Source organism: Nerophis lumbriciformis, linkage group LG03 (genome assembly GCF_033978685.3).
Source record: "Nerophis lumbriciformis linkage group LG03, RoL_Nlum_v2.1, whole genome shotgun sequence".
Taxonomy (NCBI): Eukaryota; Metazoa; Chordata; class Actinopteri; order Syngnathiformes; family Syngnathidae; genus Nerophis; species Nerophis lumbriciformis.
The window spans coordinates 15,535,708-15,558,801 of NC_084550.2; the positions used below are offsets into that span (position 1 = coordinate 15,535,708).

Below are 23,094 nucleotides of genomic sequence, written 5' to 3' on the forward strand. Positions count from 1 at the left end.
TAAGTCTAAGTATACTCCGAAGAGACGTATAATTCGAAAAATACGGTACTGAGTTTCATTTTTTTATGTTTTCTGCTGGTGGTGTGCCTCAGAATTTTTTCTATGAAAAAATGTGCCTTGGCTCAGAAAAGGTTGAAAAACACTGGGTTATATGACCGAAATAAACAAATTTCATTCATTGTGTTTTTGTAATATTCAGTAGCATCTACAAGTGTTAGTGTTTACGTTCTGAAACTTTAGCACAATATTGGTTGGTGCTAACAATGCAGCAGGAATTGGGCAAAAGTCAGGGCGGGGACTTCAAACACAAACGCCCTTTTAGGAGCCTTAATGCTACTTAGCAACATTTAGAGTACAAGCACGTGCACTTCTTGGGGGTATTTAAAAGTGAGGAATGTTGTTTAGAGCAAATAGTCGCCCGATGCTGTGCTAGTGGTGCGGGGGCAGGGCAGACTTTTTAAAGTGATCATGAGTAAATCACATCAAGCGGTGGAGGACATGTGAGCGGGTAAATCACTTTCTCGTCTTGTCTCATGAGCTCTGATTGTGTTTTGAGAGTGGGTTCGCCTTGAAAGGGGGGCTTAATGCTGGGTTTCACTGGCCCACTGAGGGCCGTGCTCAGTGCCGCCCCACAAAGCGAGAGCTCAGCACTCTAGTCTAGACCACGAGACGAACCCCAGCCTCCCAAGAGAGAACATGGGCGACTATGACGACGACACAGCCTTCCTGGGGCAGACTGGTCCGTACTTCTGGACCACGTTCTTCCTCCTCAACACCGTTTTTGTCTCGACCGGATTCAACGGGTTCTACATCGTGTTTATCGGGGCGTCCCCCGAGCACCGCTGCCTCATCCCGGATGTAAACCTCACGGCGGCGTGGCGGGAGGCCATCATCCCGGTGACGCTTGCGGACGGCCACCAGGCGCACAGCCAGTGCAGGCGCTACAAGCTGGACGTCATCAGGAACCTCTCGGAACAGGGTCTCGCTCCGGGGAGGGACGTGAACCTGACGGGGCTGGAACAGGAGGGCTGCTTGGACGGATGGAGCTACAGCAAAGACATCTACCAGGCCAACATCGTCACCGAGGTCAGTGGGCTCCATTCAGCAATAAGTTCCTAACTTTTCCTCTTATCTTTCTTCCTAAGTAATTTCCTCAGAGGAGTCCATTAAAATTCATGACGTGTTCTTAAATGGCCCAATTGTTCCCACATGCTGTTCTTAAGTTGCTGAATACCAAATGGTTAGCTCGTGCTTGTCTTATCATAATTTGCATATAAACACGCCCTTATTTCCCCAATATGCATATGTAAACAGCCTTAATTCTGTAATTTACATAAGGAAACACCCTTAATTCCCCATATGAGGGCACAACTCCGGCAGAAAAGCCAAACATCAAACACACAGAGAAAACAAACAGATTACAGAAGAGAAATTCGTATTATCCCGCGGGGGAAATACATAATGTCAAAACGTAAGTTTAAGAAAGGGGGAACTGCTGAGGTAGCCTGATGCGTTCAAATAAATATTCGTCACTTCGGGCAAATAGGTCTACATCAGTGACGTGCGATGAGGTTGTTGGCTGGTGAGGCACTGACTTCATCACAGTCAGATTTACAAACATATGAACCCTAAAGAGTATCTTATTCACCATTTGATTGGCAGCAGTAAACGGGTTATGTTTAAAAGCTCATACCAGCATTCTTCCCTGCTTGGCACTCAGCATCAAGGGTTGGAATTGGGAGTTAAATCACCAAAAAGTAGTCCCGGGTGCGGCGCAGCTGCTGCCCACTGCTCCCCTCACCTCCCAGGGGGTGATCAAGGGGATGGGTCAAATGCAGAGGACAAATTTCATTACACCTAGTGTGTGTGTGACAATCGTTGGTACTTTAACTTTACACATACAAACTGTAGCACACAAAAAAGCACATTTAATAAAAAAAACGTTATTATGGTCTGACCTTTACTTATAAATGAAGTCCATGCGCCGCTGTTGTGCTGGATTAACGCACCCCGACGGGAGTGTTATATCAACTAAAGCCCTCACTTAAACTTTCCATGTGCAAGATTGAATCTATTTAAAAAAGTGTAACCGAGGGTTTATAAATGTCGCCTATACTGTATGAAACTACAAAATAACAAACACGGAGGCTCCAGTTTACACGAGGACCACTTTATTTACCTTCTTTCAAAAACCTCCGCTCCACTCCAACGTGTCATCACTTCCGCTCTTAGCGCCTTCAAAATAAGAGCTCAAGGCATATACTGTATAACAGCGCATAACAGGAACTTAACATCACAAAGAGGAAAGCCCATAAAAATAGGTTACAAAAGTTATTTAATAAGAAGCCAAAAAGTGCAAAAACAATAATGTTCGTGTTGGAGGAGTTGTGAATTACTCACCTGCAGTCTGCAGGTGTACCTAATGTTGTGACCCTGCAGTCATTCACAACTCCTCCAACACGAACATTATTGTTTTTGCACTTTTTGGCTTCTTATGAAATAACTTTTTTAAATAGATTCAATTTTGCACGTGGAAAGTTTAAGTGTGGGCTTTAGTTGATACAACACTCCCGTCAGGGGGTGCATTCTACGGCGGGGGTGCAGGAGGCGGGTTTACTGCGAGCCTCAGCCAGTGCGTCTTTTGCAGCCGTTTTACGATCGCTCAGCACAAGAAATACGTTACACACATACAGTTGTTGACAAAATACACTGTACATTATATACCTCAGCTAACTAAACTATGGAAATGTATAATATAGTTCATATAGCAATACGATCTCACGGCACAGCAGGCCAGCAGTTAGCCGAGTCCGCAATCCATGGTGAGGCACAACGGAGTGACGTGCCTCAACTGGCTGCTGTTCACCGCACCGTCTCTTCTCAGTATTTAAACGGCAAATGTGAAAATTCAGCGATTTTGAATAAAAAATCATCTAAAACTGGTGAACTTAAATGGAAAATAACTTTATAGTATAATCACTGGATACATATAACAATTTAATTTTTTTTTTTTCTTTTTAATTTTTTTTTCTTTCCATGATGGCATGTGAGGCCCCGCCTCACCTGCCTCCAGTGACTGCACGTCACTGGTCTACATGGTCGTGAAATATGCGCTCCCTCCCCAGGGCACGATCTGCGGCATCTCGCAGTAGCAGCAAAAGCATTGCCATTGTGTGAGTTGAGTAAGGGTGTAACGGTATGTGTATTTGTATTGAACCGTTTCGGTACGGGGGTTTCAGTTCGGTTCGGAGGTGTACCGAACGAGTTTCCACATGGACATATTAAGTAGCGTACTGCACGTTGTGTAAACAATGCACCGAGGCACAACACACGACATGCTAGCAACGACCGGGCTAGGACAACATGCAAAAGCCAGAGCTGGAAGACCCTCCTGCCTCATTAAGATCTCCCGTTTGGGAACACTTTGGCTGCGCGATACAACAATGGAGGACGGAGGTTTGCCGACATTGTTCAGCAGCTGCTTCTGACAACATGTCAAACATGCTAACCCATTTGAAGCGTCACCACCGCATTCAAGCAGCCTCTCCTCGGCGAGTCAGGCAGGTGTTATGAGAGTAGCGTATGTGTGTGTGTGTCCCTTTAATATGTGACAGCATGTGAGGTGAGTGACGTATGTGAGTGTGTGGGCGAGAGCGCGGGGAGTGGCTAGTGTTTTGTTGGATTGGCTGTGTGCAAGACCTCAATAAAGCCACGATTTGCAACTGATCGCCGGACTCGTAATTTACCCTGGAGTCCGGAGCTTTGGAGACCCACTGCCGGGTAGAGTGAAGGGTGTTGCCCCCTAGAATACATCGGCCCTGGAGAAGTGTCTCCCCTGCGCTCCTCGACTACGGTCTGGGAGCCGGAAGCAGGAAAGGTGCAACACAGGGCTAAAGCAATAACAAATGTTTTTATAGCAGCAGATTTAAGACCATAGTGCATTAAAAATCTGATTTTGCCCCACTTCTATGGTGGAAGAACAGTGAGCCCATATATCCTCTTACTGCCAAGTTAGCCAGGCTGGGGGGTGGTAAAGAAAAGTTAATCTGAGGCTGTTTAATGTTGCACTTTTTATATGTAAAAAAAAAAAGTTTTGTCATTGTATTTAATCTGAGCAACAACTTGAGGCAGTTTAATGTTGATTAACGTGGACCCCAACTTAAACAAGTTGAAAAACTTATTCGGGTGTTACCATTTAGTGGCCAATTGTACGGAATATCCATCCATCCATTTTCTACCGCTTATTCCCTTTGGGGTCGCGGGGGGCGCTGGAGCCTATCTCAGCTACAATCGGGCGGAAGGCGGAGTACACCCTGGACAAGTCGCCACCTAATCGCAGGGCCAACACAGACAAACAGACAACATTCACACTCACATTCACACCCTAGGGCCAATTTAGTGTTGCCAATCAACCTATCCCCAATCAATCAAAAAAAGCACTTTATATGTAGAAAGGTTTTGTTAAGAAACCATTCTGAGCCTTATCTTATTTAGTTTTTATTTTATATATGTTGACCACATTAAACCTGGCAATGGACCCTGTGTGTGTATGTATGTTATGCCATTGTTTACAAATTTGGTAAATAAATAACCAAAAAACTTATATTTTGTTGTTTTCTTACTGTACCGAAAATGAACCGAACCGTGACCTCTAAACCGAGGTACGTACCGAACTGAAATTTGTGTGTACCGTTACACCCCTAGAGTTGAGTCTTTTAAAGAGTCACCAATCACTAACGCCCCGGTAATTGATGATTGTGTGTGTGTGTGTGCGTGTGTGCACACACATGGTATTTTGAAATGTCTATATATTGCTCATTTTGCTATATGTCTGTCTGTCTGTCTTATATCTATCTATCTATCTATGATATTAATGTAACATTAGACAATAGAAGTAAGGGAACTTGTCACACTTAAGAACAAATAGGCCACCCTAAGAGTGCTCTGGAGCACTTGTACATGTCATCAAATCCCAGCTAAGAAAACATTGGTGAATACAAAAATCTCCTGAAAAACTTCGTAAGTGGGCCAAAGAACAAAATTTGTTCTTAAGAAGGGTTGCTGAATGTGGCCCAGTGTGAGCATCCCGCATTCTTAACCACGGCTAAAGTCACTTTGTACGTGTCTCTTTGCAGTGGGACCTGGTCTGTGACGACCAGTGGAAAGTGCCCTTTGCATCCTCCACTCTCTTTGTGGGATACCTCCTGGGCTCGCTGATCTCGGGTCAGCTTTCTGACAGGTACTTCCTTCCCAACAACCAATGCTCTTTTTTTAAACAGCCTGAAAGAAAATGCTCTCCTGGAGGAAATCAATCTTTATTCAGTGACTTGGACTAGGACCTGTTGCAACAACATGGTGCATCAGCGCCATCTGCTGTTAGAGTTCAACCTCTGCTAAAATCAGCAGATATACAACAATGAAAAAAAATCCACATTGAGCAGGGGTATCAAACTGGTATTAATCACAGTTATGGCTGCCCTTAGAGGGCCGCTTGTGAATAATATATGTATATATACAAATATTTATTAATTGTATATATTTTTAATCAGTAAGTTTTACAGTAAAAAAAAAACTAAATTTGGTTGTTTTTTACAGCATACATCCAATTTCCACCACTTGTCCCTCAATGGTTCGCGGAGGTGCTGGAGCCTGTTTAAACAAAGCTGGCACAAGTGGCAAAAAAGACTGAGAAAGTTGAGGAATGCTCATCAAACACTTATTTGGAACATCCCACAGGTGAACAGGCTAATTGGGAACAGGTGGGTGCCATGATTGGGTATAAAATCAGCTTCCATGAAATGCTCAGTCATTCAACCACATAAGTTCCAGTGTTAACTTTGACCGCTCTAATCAATATTATTTATCAGAACTACATTTCTGACGGAGTTGTAGTTTTTTTCACGTTATCGTATTTTCCGGACTTTCAGGCGCACATAAAAAAAAATAAAAATCCTCAAAACTCGACAATGCGCCTATAACCCGGTGCACCTAATGTACGGAATAATTCTGGTTTTGCTTACCGACCTCGAAACAATTTTATTTGATACATGGTATAATGATAAGTGTGACCAGTAGATCGCAATCAAACATAAGAGATACGTGTAGAATGAACTATGATGGCAATATGACTCAAGTAAACAACACCAACATTTTTTATGTTCCATTGAAAATATAGAACATTACACACGGCGCTCAAAAATCTATCAAAATGTTTTAGTACGACTTTGGTAAGCTATGAAGCCGCACCGCTTGATGGATTGTACTGTGCTTCGACATACGAGTATTATTATGGTGTATGTATAAGCTAAGACATATCTGCTGTTTTGTTTCGCAATATTATGCAAAAGTTACTTTTCTTACCTTCTGCTACCTGCTGATCTGTATTTGGGATCTGCATAAATTCTGAAAAATTGCTCGTGTCCGCTTTTGTAGTCAGTGCTAACACCGTAGTCGATAAGCTTCTTCATTTTCTCTATCTTCTTGTTATGGGACATTCATCCTCCGCTGTTGCCATTTCTAATATAAAGTGTTGTGTTTACTGAGAGGGGGTGACGGCAAACAGACACCAGGGGGCGGTATATACAATTATTTATTATATATATATAGTCAACATATATATATATATAAATAATAATAAACAATATTACTAAACTAAGGAAATGGAGTGTGAACTAGAATACAAAAGGGAATGGTGTAAGACTATGTGTAGAATTTAACTGAAGTGAGTGTTACCAACGTCTTGAACGAGATACGCGGAAGTCCAGGGGGCAGGCAGCTGATCAGGGGCGAGAGCGAGGCGTCAGAATCCAGGGGCGAGCAAGAGGTCGAGGAACGAAGGAAGCAGTCGGAGTCCAGAGGGAGATCCAGGGGAAATTGAGACGCAGGCGACGGAGGGTACTGCGGGGACACGGGAGAAGACAAGGGACAAATCAAGGCACGGAGAGGAAACACGAATATAGTAAGAGCGCATAAGGCTTACGGTACACCATGAGAAAGACTAAGTTCCCGCGACGATCCTTGGGTCCACTGGTCCTTTATTGATCTCGCTCTGATCAGTCGCAGGTGTGCAGATTGCCAGCGAGTGATTGCAGCTGGTGACTGCAGCAGGGCGGAGACGCGCGCGGCGCGTCCCTGGATGTGCGCACCCGTGGGCGTGTCCCGAGGTGCGCACAGACGGATGAGCGGCGTTGGCAGGAGCCTGAGCCGTAACAGTATCCCCCCCCTATGGACAGATTCCAGATGTCCAACATACTCACGAAACAAGGGAGGGTGGAGGGGAGAACTGGTGGTGGGTCGCAGGCCCCAGTGTCCCCGAATCCACCGAGGACGAGTCTGATGGCGGCGGCGAGAAGAACGCCGCAGAAGCCGGCGAGGCGGGCGACCAAGGGACGGCCACCATCTTGGCCGTCGGGAAGGCGGACGTGATTGGCGCCATGGTGCGTCTCGCCGGAAACGAGGATATGACATCGGCGGCGGTGTGGAGGAAGACGTCATCGGCGAGGCAGGCGTGGAGGAAGACGTCATCGGCGAGGCAGGCGTGGAGGAAGACGTCATCGGCGGCGTGGAAGCGGCAGACGTCATCGGCGCCGTGGAAGCGGCAGACGTCAAAGGCGTGGAAGCGGCGGACATCAAAGCCAGAGACGAGGAGGGCAGCTGAGGAGCTGGCCGAGGTGCTGAAGTCGGCGGAGCAGGCCGAGGTGCTGGAGTCGGCGGAGCAGGCCGAGGTGCTGGAGTCGGCGGAGCAGGCCGAGGTGCTGGAGTCGGCGGAGCAGGCCGAGGTGCTGGAGTCGGCGGAGCAGGCCGAGGTGCTGGAGTCGGCGGAGCAGGCCGAGGTGCTGGAGTCGGCGGAGCAGGCCGAGGTGCTGGAGTCGAGGCCAGCCTGGGAGCTGGTGGAGACGTGGGGGCCAGCCTGGGAGCTGGTGGAGACGTGGGGGCCAGCCTGGGAGCTGGTGGAGACGTGGGGGCCAGCCTGGGAGCTGGTGGAGACGTGGGGGCCAGCCTGGGAGCTGGTGGAGACGTGGGGGCCAGCCTGGGGACTGGTGCTAGCTCGGAGACTAGCCGAGGGGTTGGTGCTAGCTCGGAGGCTAGCCGAGGGGCTGGTGCTAGTTCGGAGGCTAGCCGAGGGGCTGGTGCTAGCTCGGAGGCTAGCCGAGGGGCTGGTGTTAGTTCGGAGGCTAGCCGAGGGGCTGGTGCTAGCTCGGACGCTAGCCGAGGGGCTGGTGCTAGCTCGGACGCTAGCCGAGGGGCTGGTGCTAGCTCGGACGCTAGCCGAGGGACAGGTGCTAGCTCGGACGCTAGCCGAGGGACAGGTGCTAGCTCGGACGCTAGCCGAGGGACAGGTGCTAGCTCGGACGCTAGCCGAGGGACAGGTGCTAGCTCGGACGCTAGCCGAGGGACAGGTGCTAGCTCGGACGCTAGCCGAGGGACAGGTGCTAGCTCGGACGCTAGCCGAGGGACAGGTGCTAGCTCGGACGCTAGCCGAGGGACAGGTGCTAGCTCGGACGCTAGCCGAGGGACAGGTGCTAGCTCGGACGCTAGCCGAGGGACAGGTGCTAGTTCGGACGCTAGCCGAGGGACAGGTGCTAGCTCGGACGCTAGCCGAGGGACAGGTGCTAGCTCGGACGCTAGCCGAGGGACAGGTGCTAGCTCGGACGCTAGCCGAGGGACAGGTGCTAGCTCGGACGCTAGCTCGGGGACAGGTGCTAGCTCTGACGCTAGCCGAGGGACAGGTGCTAGCTCTGACGCTAGCCGAGGAACTGGTGTTAGCTCTGACGCTAGCTCGGGGACAAGTGCTAGCTCGGACGCTAGCTCGGGGACAAGTGCTAGCTCGGGGACAGGTGCTAGCTCAGACGCTAGCTCGGGGACAGGTGCTAGCTCAGACGCTAGCCAGGGGACAGGTGCTAGCTCAGACGCTAGCCAGGGGACAGGTGCTAGCTCAGACGCTAGCCAGGGGGCTGGTGCTAGCTCAGACGCTAGCCAGGGGGCTGGTGCTAGCTCGGAGGCTAGCCAGGGGACTGGTGGTTGCGGCTGGGAAAAGCGGAAGACAGGTGGAATTAGTCTGGCAGAGGGTAGCCTGTCTTGGTGCAGCTGCGCCACCCCATCAGCACAGCCACCAGTAGTACCCCCCCTCTCCGAAAGCGGATGCCAGACGCTTCTCTCTGGCTGAGGAACAGTCACTATGGGTGGGAGGAGGGTGTCCAGGCGACGGGTAAATTCCTCCTTGCTCACATCACTGCTAAACATGCCTTTCCATGACAGTTTGGCAGGACAAGAAAACTCCTCCGGTGTGGAGCGAAAAAAAGAAAAAGACATGGTGAATGGGGCAAGAGGCAGAAAAAAGAGAAAAAAAAAAATCACAGGGGGCGGAACTAAAGTCACTGGGGGCGGGGCTAAGGAACTGTGCCGTCAGGTCCTTTAATAATTTTGGCGGGAACTTACTGTTGTGTTTACTGAGAGGGGGTGACGGCAAACAGACACCAGGGGGCGGTATATACAATTATTTATTATATATATATAGTCAACATATATATATATATAAATAATAATAAACAATATTACTAAACTAAGGAAATGGAGTGTGAACTAGAATACAAAAGGGAATGGTGTAAGACTATGTGTAGAATTTAACTGAAGTGAGTGTTACCAACGTGTTGAACGAGATACGCGGAAGTCCAGGGGGCAGGCAGCTGATCAGGGGCGAGAGCGAGGCGTCAGAATCCAGGGGCGAGCAAGAGGTCGAGGAACGAAGGAAGCAGTCGGAGTCCAGAGGGAGATCCAGGGGAAATTGAGACGCAGGCGACGGAGGGTACTGCGGGGACACGGGAGAAGACAAGGGACAAATCAAGGCACGGAGAGGAAACACGAATATAGTAAGAGCGCATAAGGCTTACGGTACACCATGAGAAAGACTAAGTTCCCGCGACGATCCTTGGGTCCACTGGTCCTTTATTGATCTCGCTCTGATCAGTCGCAGGTGTGCAGATTGCCAGCGAGTGATTGCAGCTGGTGACTGCAGCAGGGCGGAGACGCGCGCGGCGCGTCCCTGGATGTGCGCACCCGTGGGCGTGTCCCGAGGTGCGCACAGACGGATGAGCGGCGTTGGCAGGAGCCTGAGCCGTAACAATAAAGTAGTGTAAAGTTCTTACTTATATCTGTCAGTAAACTCGCCATGAAAGCGCTAAAACATACCGGTGTAGTGAGTCTACATTATTCACCCAAGGAACTTTAGTTATTATAAAGTTAGTCGGACGGTTTTTCACGGAACACATTTCCGGTGTTGTTGTTTCCGGATGAGGAGATGCTGCTCCGTTATTTATTTAAGTAAAGTCTGAATGTCCATCTTTTGACACTTCTTCCACTCCCGTCCTTGCACGCTACACCGCTACAACAAAGATGACGTGGAGAAGACGCTGCCGAAGGTGAGCCACGTAAATAAGACCGCCCACAAAACGGCGCATCCTGAAGCAACTGTCAGAAAGCGACTTGAAGATGATCTGTAAAACATAATCTATGCAACAGTTTGACTATAGAACCACCATTACCGTATTTTTCGGACTATAAATCTCTCCGGAGTATATATCGCACCGGCCGAAAATGCATAATAAAGAAGGAAAAAAACATATATACGTCGCACTGGAGTATAAGTCGCATTTTTTGGGGAAATCTATTTGATAAAACTCAACACCAAGAAAAGACATTTGAAAGGCAATTTAAAATAAAGAATAGTGAACAACAGGCTGAATAAGTGTGAGGCATAAATAACCAACTGAGAATGTGCCTGGTATGTTAACGTAACATATTATGGTAAGAGTCATTCAAATAACTATAACATATAGAACATGCTATACATTTACCAAACAATCTGTCACTCCTAATCGCTAAATCCCATGAAATCTTATACGTCTAGTCTCTTACGTGAATGAGCTAAATAATATTATTTGATATTTTACGCTAATGTGTTAATAATTTCACACATAAGTCGCTCCTGAGTATAAGTCGCACCCAAACTATGAAAAAAACTGCGACTTATAGTCCGAAAAATACGGTACATGTTATGTAGACCACAAGGAAATGTTATATAATTTAAAAAAAAAAAATAATAATATGACTCCTTTAATGCGCCCTATAATCCAGTGCACTTTATATATGAAAAAAGATCAAAAATAGACCATACATCAGCAGTGCGCTTTGTAATCCGGTCCACTTTATGGTCCAGAAAATACAGTAATTTATTCAATTATTTGGTACTCAACAATGTCTCAGACTTTGGTCTCGGTGGACCTGCCTGGACAACTAGTGCAGCTTCCTGTTAGAGGTTATTGTTTGAAATTGTGTTAATGGCAAAGTCTGAGGCTGCGGCCACGCAATAGATTCATGAGACTCAAATTTTTACAGGGCTCACTGAGGACGTTCACGTTTGTTCTCAACTGTGTAGCTCTTTTACAGCTGTAACCCCCACCCCTTCCAACATGTGAGGTAAAAGCAACAAGCCAGGATTGTGGCCAGCTGCACACAGTAAGGGAGATAAGGGAGGGTTCAAAAGCCACGCAGCCTTGCATTACACATGTGTCCTCCTTCTATACTGCATACAGTATGTACAATAAAAACACAAGGACGCCCATGTTGTAACTGGAAAGGGTAAACATTTGCCATGTTGCCGTGCTATCATTTTTTATGACAAATGCTCCACATGGTGGCCTTTTTTATTTTAACTCCAAAGTTTGAATTTATGATAATTTCGATTGATTTGATATTTCTACAACAGCTAAAATCTACAATACATAGAAATCAGTCACTGGAACTTTAGCCTAATTGCCAGGATATTGTACACACTTTTAGGGGACTGACAAGCACAATTGTGTGAGATATGAAAAACATCATGGCCAAAGTCACTGACCACTTGCCGAATGATGATAAGACTTTGAGGTTATTTGCATTTTATATTTTTACATACCGTATTTTTCGGACTACAAGTCGCAGTTTTTTTTCATAGTTTGGCCAGGGGTGCGACTTATACTTTTTTTTTTTTGGTGTCCTGTCCAGCTTCTCAGGCAAATCATATAGTTGATGTAGATGCGACTTATACTCAGGAGCGACTTATGTGTGAAATGATTAACACATTACCGTAAAATATCAAATAATATTATTTAGCTCATTCACGTAAGAGACTAGACGTATAAGATTTCATGGGATTTAGCGATTAGGAGTGACAGATTGTTTGGTAAACGTATAGCATGTTCTATATGTTATAGTTAACATACCAGGCACGTTCTCAGTTGGTTATTTATGCCTCATATAACGTACACTTATTCAGCCTGTTGTTCACTATTCTTTATTTATTTTAAATTGCCTTTCAAATGTCTATTTTTGGTGTTGGGTTTTATCAAATAAATTTCCCCAAAAAATGCGACTTATACTCTAGTGCGACTTATATATGTTTTTTTCCTTCTTTATTGTGCATTTTTGGCCGGTGCGACTTAAACCCCAAAGCGACTTATACTCCGAAAAATACGGTACTAACGTTAGCGTGACGTCACTGGAAAAGTTGGCAATATTTTAATATAGCGCCAATTAGGGCTGGGCGATATATCGATATACGCGATATATCGCGGGTTTGTCTCTGTGCGATATAGAAAATTACTATCGTGATATTCGAGTATACGTTCTCACGCAGTTGCTTTTAGCTGCGGGCATTACACTACAGGCTCTCCTCGCTCTTTCCTGTCTCTCCTTCTCACAGACAGCAGGCGCAGCTTCTACATACGTCACATACGTATACGCCCTCGCCCAGCAAAGAGGTAGCAGCATGGCTAACGTTAGCTGTGATGCTAGCGTAGCCGTGTGAGCGGTAATACGAGAGAAAGAAGGTGCGAATCTGGTAACAAATGAAGGAAGAATTAATTCCCCCAAAAACAGTGGAGGGTCCATCGTCTGGCGGTGGTTTGGCTTCAAGTGGGAATATGTCGAACAGACAACCGTAATTTGTCAAGTGTGGGGCGAAAGTGTTGCTATAAAAAGTAGCATTACTGATCATCATTTGAAAAGTCACCTGCTAGAGAATGAAGAGTGCTTACTCCGCATGTCAACATCTCCGTTCGGTGCCACACGCCCACACCATCAAAATGCCGAGGCAAACATTTCCAGATCAACACCGTATGAAAAAAATAGTGATTTTTTTAGTTGTGATTTCCTTCTCTGCATGAAAGTTTTAAAGTAGCATATATTAATGCAGTATGAAGAAGAATGTTTTAATGTAGACACATAGAATCATCATACTGCTGTGATTATATGCATCAAGTGTTCATTCAAGGCTAAAGCAAAATATATCGTGTATCGCGATATGGCCTTCAAACATCGTGATATTAAAAAAGGCCATATCGCCCAGCCCTAGCGCCAAGTACAAAATCTATGGATTTTAGCTTTATATGAATAAAATTTGCAAAAATGCTGGCATAAAATGTAAGCATGCTAATATCAGAGAAGTTAGAACACTTTTAAAATGGCGCAAAGAATCAGAATCCATGATTTTTAAGTTTTTTACAAATGAAATGAGCAAAAATGCAACCATAAAACGCTAGCATGCTAACACATTAGCAGATAAGAGGGAATACCAAAAGTGGAGAGGCAATTCTATAATGTTCCTACACCCTGTCTGGTATGTATTTGTAATTTTTATGCATAAAACCCAAAACCAGTGACGTTGGCACGTTGTGTAAATGGTAAATAAAAACAGAATACAATGATTTGCAAATCCTTTACCCATGATTTGGGCACGAATACACCCCCATACCATCACAGATGCTGGCTTTTCAACTTTGCGCCTATAACAATCCGGATGGTTCTTTTCCTCTTTGTTCCGGAGGACACAACGTCCACAGTTTCCAAAAACAATCTGAACTGTGGACCCGTCAAACCACAGAATACTTTTCCACTTTGCATCAGTCCATCTTAGATGAGCTCGGGCCCAGCGAAGCTGGCGGCGTTTCTGGGTGTTGTTGATAAATGGCTTACAATTTGCATAGTAGAGTTTTAACTTGCACTTACAGATGTAGCGACCAACTGTAGTTACTGACAGTGGTTTTCTAAAGTGTTCCTGAGCCCATGTGGTGATATCCTTTACACACTGATGTCGGTTTTTGATGCAGTGCCGCCTGAGGGATCGAAGGTCACGGGCATTGCCGCTTACGTGCAGTGATTTCTCCAGATTCTCTGAACCTTTTGATGAAATTACGGACCGTAGATGGTGAAATCCCTAAATTCCTTGCAATAGCTCCTGGAGAAATGTTGTTCTTAAACTGTTCGACAATTTGCTCACGTATTTGTTCACAAAGTGGTGACCCTCGCACCATCCTTGTTTGTGAATGACTGAGCATTTCATGGAAGCTGCTTTTATGCCCAATCATGGCACCAATCTGTTGCCAGTTAGCCTGTGGGATATTCCAAATAGATAGATAGATAGATAGATAGTACTTTATTGATTCCTTCAGGAGAGTTCACTCAGGAAAATTTAAATTTCAGCAGCAGTGTACAGAATTGAGATCGAATTTAGTAAAAAGTAAATAATGGGGGTATAAATGGAAATAAAATACAAAACATAACAATAAGAATAAAAAATAACAGTAAAAATAAGAATATAACAAGATAAACTATGCAGTAGTGACCATGCTATAAAAATGCATTGCACTGTTAATTGCACTGTTTTTTGTTGCAGTTTATTTCAGTATTGTTATTGTTTTGCATCCCCTGTCATCCTAGTACCCCCTGACCCCAGAGAGGAGTTGTACAGTGTTTGATGAGCATTCCTCAACTTTCTCAGTCTTTATTGCCACTTGTGCCAGCTTTTTTGAAACGTGTTGCAGGCATGAAATTCCAAATGAGCTAATATTTGCAAGAAATAACAACGTTTACCAGTTTGAACGTTAAGTATCTTGTCTTTGAATTGAATAGAGGTTGAAAAGAATTTGCAGATCATTGTATTCTGTTTTTATTTACCATTTACACAACGTGCCAACTTCACTGGTTTTGGGTTTTGTAAGTAAAATAGCTAACATTTTAAAATGCTAATAATTAGCATGCTAGCACCTAGCAATATAGCATGTCCTGAATGTACTGAACATTTAGACGTTAAAAAAAATTTACTCTGACAACCAAAAACAACCCCACCAAAAAACGCTGTAATGAGGCGGGATTACCATACTGTGCTTTCGGTGGGCTAGCGCACATTTTCCACGGCCTGTCGTAAACTTCCTCTCAGCACATCGTAAACAAACATGGCTGTTTCAGAAGACGACTTTTCGCCTGCTGTTTGCACAAAATGGTCCGCAAACATCCAGCAAGGAGGGTAAGAATACAATGAGCTTTAACACATCAAACCTTATCAGCCACCTGAAACACCAACATTGCATTTTGAAAGCCTTTGAAGATCCCTGCTTGGTCCCAAAGCCAGTCGCAGAGACAAGTAGAGCATACATTTACAAAAAATATAGTTATAAATATAAACATAAAATATAAAGCCTGCTCAGTGGCCTTGTGTTTAGAGTGTTCGCCCTGAGATCGGCAGGTCGTGAGTTCAAACCCCGGCCGAGTCATACCAAAGACTATAAAAATGGGACCCGTTACCTCCTTGCTTGGCACTCAGCATCAAGAGTTGGAATTGGGGGTTAAATCACCAAATTGATTCCCGAGCGTGGCCACCGCTGCTGCTCTCTGCTCCTCTCACCTACCAGGGGATGGGTCAAATGCAGAGAGTAATTTCACCACACCTGGTGTGTGTGTGACTATCAGTGGTACTTTAACTTTATAAATAAGTTATCGTACTATCTTGTATCGGTCTTGAGAAGCAGGAAGTTATCTGTATTGGCATCGGCTTGAAAATAAAATGATCCCGCACTGCAAAAACTGAAATCTAAGTAAGATTAAATACCTCAAATATGGGTGATATCTGCTTATTTTCTGTCTGATAAGATATTTCTTCTCACTAAGCAGATTTTATGTTAGAGTGTTTTACTTGTTTTAAGTGTTTTGGTCCTAAATGACCTCAGTAAGATATTACAGCTTGTTGTTGAGATTTGATGACCTATATTGAGTAAAACTGTCATGACTTGGTCCTGGGTGTTTGCTTTTCCGGAATGCAACGGAAAGTTGGCTCGGGCGAGACGGGAATGTAAATACATGATTTATTTAATATATCAAAATAAAGTACAAACGAAAAGCGTGCACAGTGGCGGAGAACAAACTATGAAACCAAAAGACTATAGCAAAAAAAAAGTACAAAGAAAAGCGCGCACAGTGGCGGAGAACAAACTATGAAACCAAAAGACTATAGCATTAATAAACAAAAACTTACTTGGAATGGACTAAAAGGAGCAGCATGAACGATGGACATGAAATCAAGTGTCAGGAATGTGCAGAGCATAATTGTGGGATGTCGTCAGAACGACAAACTGAAAACAATGAACTTAAATACTATAGACATGATTAGTTAAAGCAGGTGCCTGACTCAAAACGTGAAACAGGTGCGTGACGTGACAGGTGAAAACTAATGGTTGCTATGGTGACAACAAAACAAAAGTGCACAAAAAGTCCAAAAACAAAACCGAACATGACTAAAACAAAACATGATCACACAGACATGACAAAAACATGCTTGAAACTAGAATATGAAGTGTTGCAAAGCTGTGTCATCAACACTCACAAGTATAAAACTACTTTTTTAAAGTAATAATTTCTTATTTCAAGCATGAAAAAAAAAATCATGACTTTGACACAATTGTGTCTCATATTAAAACAGATGACAGCCAAATGGACTTTTCTGTTATATTTTCAATGAAACAATAGAAAATACGCACTTATACAGTAGTACACTTGTTATTAGTGAGAATATACTTATTTTAAGGTATTTTTGGGTTCATTGAGGTTAGCATATTTTACTTGTTTTGGAAAGTCTTGACAAGCCAAATTTTCTTGTTCTATTGGCAGATAATTTTGCTTAGTTCAAATAAAATACCCCTAATTTTTGTATTTTTTATTCTTGTTTTTGAACACTAACTTTTTGCAGTGTGCATCCCTCGTTTCTTTTAACTTTCAGATTCGGGCGTAAGAAGATTGTCTTCATCTCTCTGGCAGCTCAGTGCATCTCCATCATTTTGCAGTCCTTTTCCCAATCATGGAGGATGTTCTGCATTACGTTCCTCTTCGTCGGCGCCTCACAGATCTCCCTCTATATCTCTGCATTCGTTCTAGGTTGGGATCTTTCCCCGCCATGCGTTTTTCTATATCAGTGTTCTTGAGCGCTTCACCATCTATCGTTAACCTGTACAGGGACAGAGATGTTGACCAAGACTCTGCGCGTGGTATTCACGACTCTCGGGGCGTTCCTCTTCTACTGCATCGGCTACATGATGCTGCCATGGATTGCGTATGGCATCAGAGAGTGGAGAACCTTGCTGGCTGTTCTATCCGCTACTACTGTGGTCTACATCCCTCTGTGGTGGTATGCCACACTTATATAGGGTTTATTTGAAGGACATCTAATCTAAATTGCCATCACCGAACATTAAATCGTTGTCTCAAGGTTCATCCCAGAGTCTCCTCGGTGGCTGATCACTCAGGGACGCATGGCAGAGGCCGAGGCCATCGTAAGAGACGCCGCACGGAGGAACGGGGTTGAGCCGCCGCTTGTTATCTTCAGAAGATCTGAGGTGGAGTTCCCACGTTCCCACGTTGTAGCGGTCCACGCTGGTTGATGTTGTATGATCTCGTTTCCCGTTTGAGCTGCAGTCGCTACATCCAGGCAAGACGTACACCATGCTGGACGTTCTTCGATCGAAGAACCTACGATGCATCACGCTCATGTGTCTTGTTTTGTGGTGAGTGGAACAGTCGCGATCAAAAGTTTATATACACTTGTAAAGAACATAATGTCATGGCTGTCTTGAGTTTCCAATCATTTCTACAACTCTTATTTTTTTGTGATAGAGTGATTGGAGCACATACTTGTTGGTCACAAAAAACATTCATGAAGTTTTTTTTTTATGAATTTATTATGGGTCTACTGAAAATGTGACCAAATCTGCTGGGTCAAAAGTATACATACAGCAATGTTAATATTTGCTTACATGTCCCTTGGCAAGTTTCATTGCAATAAGGCACTTTTGGTAGCCATCCACAAGCTTTGACCTGAATTTTTGACCACTCCTCTTGACAAAATTGGTGCAGTTCAGCTAAATTTGTTGGTTTTCTGACATGGACTTGTTTCTTCAGCATTGTCCACACGTTTAAGTCAGGACATCTGACCACAGAACTTTCCTCCAGAAGGTCCTATATTTGTCCATGTGATGTCAGATGAAACAAAAATTGAGCTGTTTGGCCATAATACCCAGCAATATGTTTGGAGGAGAAAAACTGAGGCCTTTAATCCCAGGAACACCATTCCGACCGTCAAGCATGGTGGTGGTAGTATTATGCTCTGGGCCTGTTTTGCTGCCAATGGAACTGGTGCTTTACAGAGAGTAAATGGGACAATGAAAAAGGAGGATTACCTCCAAATTCTTCAGGACAACCTAAAATCATCAGCCCGGACGTTGGGTTTTGGGCGCAGTTAGGTGTTCCAACAGGACAATGACCCAAAAAACACAAACAAAAACAAAACCCAAAAAGTGGTAAAGGAATGGCTAAATCAGGCTAGAATTAAGGTTTTAGAATGGCCTTCCCAAAGTCCTGATTTTAGGTTGTCCTGAAGAATTTGGAGGTAATCCTCCTTTTTCATTGTCCCATTTACTCTCTGTAAAGCACCAGTTCCATTGGCAGCAAAACAGGCCCAGAGCATAATACTACCACCACCATGCTTGACGGTAGGTCTGGTGTTCCTGGGATTAAAAGCCTCACCTTTTTTCTCTCCAAACATATTGCTGGGTATCGTGGCCAAACAGCTCCATTTTTGTTTCATCTGACATCACATGGACAAAGACAAGACCTTCTGGAGGAAAGTTCTGTGGTCAGATGAAACAAAAATTGAGCTGTTTGGCCACAATATATTAAGCTTTTAGAATGGCCTTCCCAAAGTCCTGACTTAAACGTGTGGACAATGCTGAAGAAACAAGTCCATGTCAGAAAACCAACAAATTTAGCTGAACTGCACCAATTTTGTCAAGAGGAGTGGTCAAAAATTCAGGTCAAAGCTTGTAGATGGCTACCAAAAGCGCCTTATTGCAGTGAAACTTGCCAAGGGACATGTAACCAAATATTAACATTGCTGTATGTATACTTTTGACCCAGCAGATTTGCTCACATTTTCAGTAGACCCATAATAAATTCATATAAGAACCAAACTTCATGAATGTTTTTTTGTGACCAACAAGTATGTGCTCCAATCACTCTATCACAAAAAAATAAGAGTTGTAGAAATGATTGGAAACTCAAGACAGCCATGACATTATGTTTTTTACAAGTGTATGTAAACTTTTGACCACGACTGTATATCAAATAGACTAGTAATGAGGAGGAAAAAATAGTCCAGTGAATCTTTCTTTCTTCTCCCACCAGGATGGCAACAAACGTCGGTTATTTCGGATTGTCCCTGAACACATCCAACCTCAGTGGAAATCCCTTCATGAACTGCTTCTTGTCAGCGACCACAGAGGTGCCTGCTTATGTCTTGTCCACGTGGCTCCTGAAGAAATGTGCCAGGAGAGCTCTTCTGTCCACCTTTCTATTCATTGGAGGAGGCGTTCTACTGCTCATCCAGTTCATTCCCGCTCGTAAGTCTCCTCATTGCGAGCACGCAACCAGCCACCGAGTCCGAAGCAAGAAGAACCGTATACTAATGTTCCCTCCCGCTCTCTCGCTTTCTCCTTTCTAGATCTTGAATATGTGGCCTTAGCTCTAGAAATGGCCGGCAAGTTTGGCTTCACCATGGCCTTCAGCATCGTTTACATCTACACGGCTGAGATCTACCCCACCGTGCTCAGGAATGTCGGCATGGGGATGTGTTCCTCGGCCGCACGCATTGGCAGCATCACCGCTCCTTACGTCATCTATTTAGGTACGCGTCATCTTTCTGTCTTGAATCATGGCCCGATTTATTGGTTTTTTTCACATGCTGTTGCTTTTTCTGTCATTTACAGGCACTTATGACAAGGTTCTTCCGTACATCCTCATGGGAAGTCTCACTATAGCCTCCTCTGTGGTCAACTTCTTCCTTCCAGAGACCCTCAATCGGGACCTTCCGGAAACTTTGGACCAGATGCAGGAATGTCAGGGGTATGTGGCCACAGTTCATCTCTTCTAAGGGGAATTATTTAGATAAGTGTTTTTTTTATATCTGATGTTTGTATCGAATATCCATCCATCTTCTTCCGCTTATCCGAGGTCGGGTCGCGTGGGCAGCAGCTACTTCGTCCAGCTCCTCCCAGGGCAGGGGTCGGCAACCCGCGGCTCTAGAGCCGCATGCGGCTCTTTAGCGCCACCCTAGTGGCTCTCTGGAGCTTTTTTAAAAATGTATGAAAAATGGAAAAAGATGAGGGGGAAAAAATATATTTTTTGTTTTAATATGGTTTCTGTAGGAGGACAAACATGACACAAACCTCCCTAATTGTTATAAAGCACACTGTCAGCTTCACGGATTCGAGTATTTGGCGAGCGCCCTTTTGTCCTACTAATTTTGGCGGTCCTTGAACTCAGTTTGTTTACATTTATAACTTTTCTCCGACTTTCTCGGACGTGTTTTATGCCACTTCTTTTTCTGTCTCATTTTGTCCACCAAACTTTTAAGGTTGTGCGTGAATGCACAAAGGTGAGTTTTGTTGATGTTAATGACTTGTGTTGAGTGCTAATCGGGCATATTTGGTCACTGCATGACTGCAAGCTAATCGATGCTAACATGCTATTTAGGCTAGCTATATGTACATATTGCATCATTATGCCTCATTGGTAGCTATATTTGAGCTCATTTAGTTTCCTTTAAGTCCTCTTAATTCAATTTATATCTCATGACATACTATCTGTATGTAATATGGCTTTTCATTTTTTGCGGCTCTAGACAGATTTGTTTTTGTATTTTTAGTTCAATATGGCTCTTTCAACATTTTGGGTTGCCGACCCCTGTCCCAGGGGATCCCGAGGCGTTCCCAGGCCAGCCGGGAGACATAGTCTTCCCATCGTGCCCTGGGTCTTCCCCGTGGCCTCCTCCCGGTTGGACGTGCCCTAAAAACCTCCCTAGGGAGGCGTTCGGTGGCATCCTGACCAGATGCCCGAACCGCCTCATCTGGCTCGAATATCGAATATTGGACCAATATTATCAAAAAAACACGAAGGGGATTATATGTGCTTGCACGTAAAATGTGTGATATCATGTGCGATACAAGCAGTCCTGTGGCGTGTTTACTGGTGTGTGATATCATGTGCGATACAAGCAGTCCTGCAGCGTGTTTACTTGTGTGAAGCTGGACAGTCAGTCAATATCTAAAAGTCCTCCATCAAACACACAGTTTTTTTCAGTTTTAGTAAAGTCATTTACAAAAGGTAAACATGCTTGGCTATTGGCTACTAGCAGCTACAAAACAGCTAAGCTCACAATAGCACACAAGCTAGACGTCCGTAATAACACTTAAACAATATTGCAGTGTAAAACAGCACAATTGTAACTATAAACAAGTATCAAATAATTCTAGTTGCATATTACTTACAAATCGAAAGTCTCCAAAGCAGAAGTGAACTAGACATTATTTTGGTTATAGTGAACTGGCAAATGATCTGTTATGGGTCTCTGGCCCAACTGGACAATGTAGTAGCTTTTACGTGTATGAATTATATGAATTTACCCGTAGATTAGTGGCAATCACTGCGGCATTTTGTGTCTGCGTTAGATCCTGATAACGACTATGGATCTGTTGCTCCGACGATCAACCTGACCGTTGCGCAGATCACAATGTGGGCCTGCATACTTTTTAAATAGTTAACACTTGCCGGAACAATTCTGTTCGCGAACCAAATCATGTCTATCAATAACAAAGATTACAAACACGGTGGTGGTCATTTTTGAACAAGGTTTCTCTGCAGGTTGTGCAGTGGACTCAAAAAGAAGAAATGTGTTGACAATGGTGGAAGCAAAGCAACATGAAGCCAAATGTGACACTGCATAGACTCCACAAGCTTCTGGTTGAAATTTTGACCACTCCTCTTGACAAAATTGGAGCAGTTCAGCTAAATTTGTTGGTTTTCTGACATGGAATTGTTTCTTCAGCATTGTCCACACGTTTAAGTCAGGACATCTGACCACATAACTTTCCTCCAGAAGGTCTTATCTTTGTCCATGTGATGTCAGATAAAACAAAAATGTAGCTGTTTGGCCACAATACCCAGCAATATGTTTGGAGGAGAAAAGGTGAGGCCTTTAATCCCAGGAACACTCCTACCGTCAAGCATGGTGGTGGTAGTATTATGCTCTGGGCCTGTTTTGCTGCCAATGGAACTGGGGCTTTACAGAGAGTAAATGGGACAATGAAAAAGGAGGATTACCTCCAAATTCTTCAGGACAACCTAAAATCATCAGCCCGGAGGTTGGGTCTTGGGCGCAGTTGGGTGTTCCAACAGGACAATGACCCCAAACACACGTCAAAAGTGGTAAAGGAATGGCTAAATCAGGCTAGAATTAAGGTTTTAGAATAGGCTTCTCAAAGTCCTGACTTAAGCGTGTGGACAATGCTGAAGAAACAAGTCCAAGTCAGAAAACCAACAAATTTAGCTGAACTGCACCAATTTTGTCAAGAGGAGTGGTCAAAAATTCAAGCAGAAGCTTGTGGATGGCTACCAAAAGTGCCTTATTGCAGTGAAACTTGCCAAGGGACATGCAACCACAAATTAACATTGCCGTATGTATACTCTGCAGGTTGTGCAGTGGACCCAAAAAGAAAAAATGTGTTGAAAATGGTGGAAGTGGACACCCAGCAAAGCAACATGAAGCCAAATGTGACACTGCATAGACTCTTAAGGTGCTACCATTCATGTTTATGAATCGAAGGCTTGCTTAAAAAGCTATTTTGGACTAGGTTGATATCTGCTAATCCATTTGTGTTTGATGTTGAAATACATGGATAC

The 23,094-nt window shown here is 44.3% G+C and overlaps 1 protein-coding gene across 1 annotated transcript; it reads left to right on the forward strand.

Moving 5' to 3' along the window:
- Positions 1–587: 587 nt before the first annotated feature.
- On the forward strand, positions 588–23,094 carry LOC133575595 (organic cation/carnitine transporter 2-like). The gene is made up of 10 exons (XM_061928286.1): positions 588–1,086; positions 5,136–5,239; positions 17,087–17,241; positions 17,320–17,491; positions 17,573–17,699; positions 17,779–17,867; positions 19,543–19,757; positions 19,859–20,041; positions 20,124–20,259; positions 22,886–23,094. Exons 1-10 carry the CDS (start codon positions 697–699, stop codon positions 22,977–22,979), a joined length of 1,665 nt encoding a protein of 554 aa, XP_061784270.1. The 5' UTR covers positions 588–696; the 3' UTR covers positions 22,980–23,094.

Excerpts from the sequence above, each read along its gene's own strand:
- LOC133575595 (XM_061928286.1), top strand. The coding sequence starts at position 697 with ATGGGCGACTATGACGACGACACAGCCTTCCTGGGGCAGACTGGTCCG. Across the intron at positions 17,242-17,319 it reads TATCTCTGCATTCGTTCTAG|GGACAGAGATGTTGACCAAG; the intron begins GTTGGGATCTTT and ends TAACCTGTACAG. Across the intron at positions 17,868-19,542 it reads CTCATGTGTCTTGTTTTGTG|GATGGCAACAAACGTCGGTT; the intron begins GTGAGTGGAACA and ends TTCTCCCACCAG.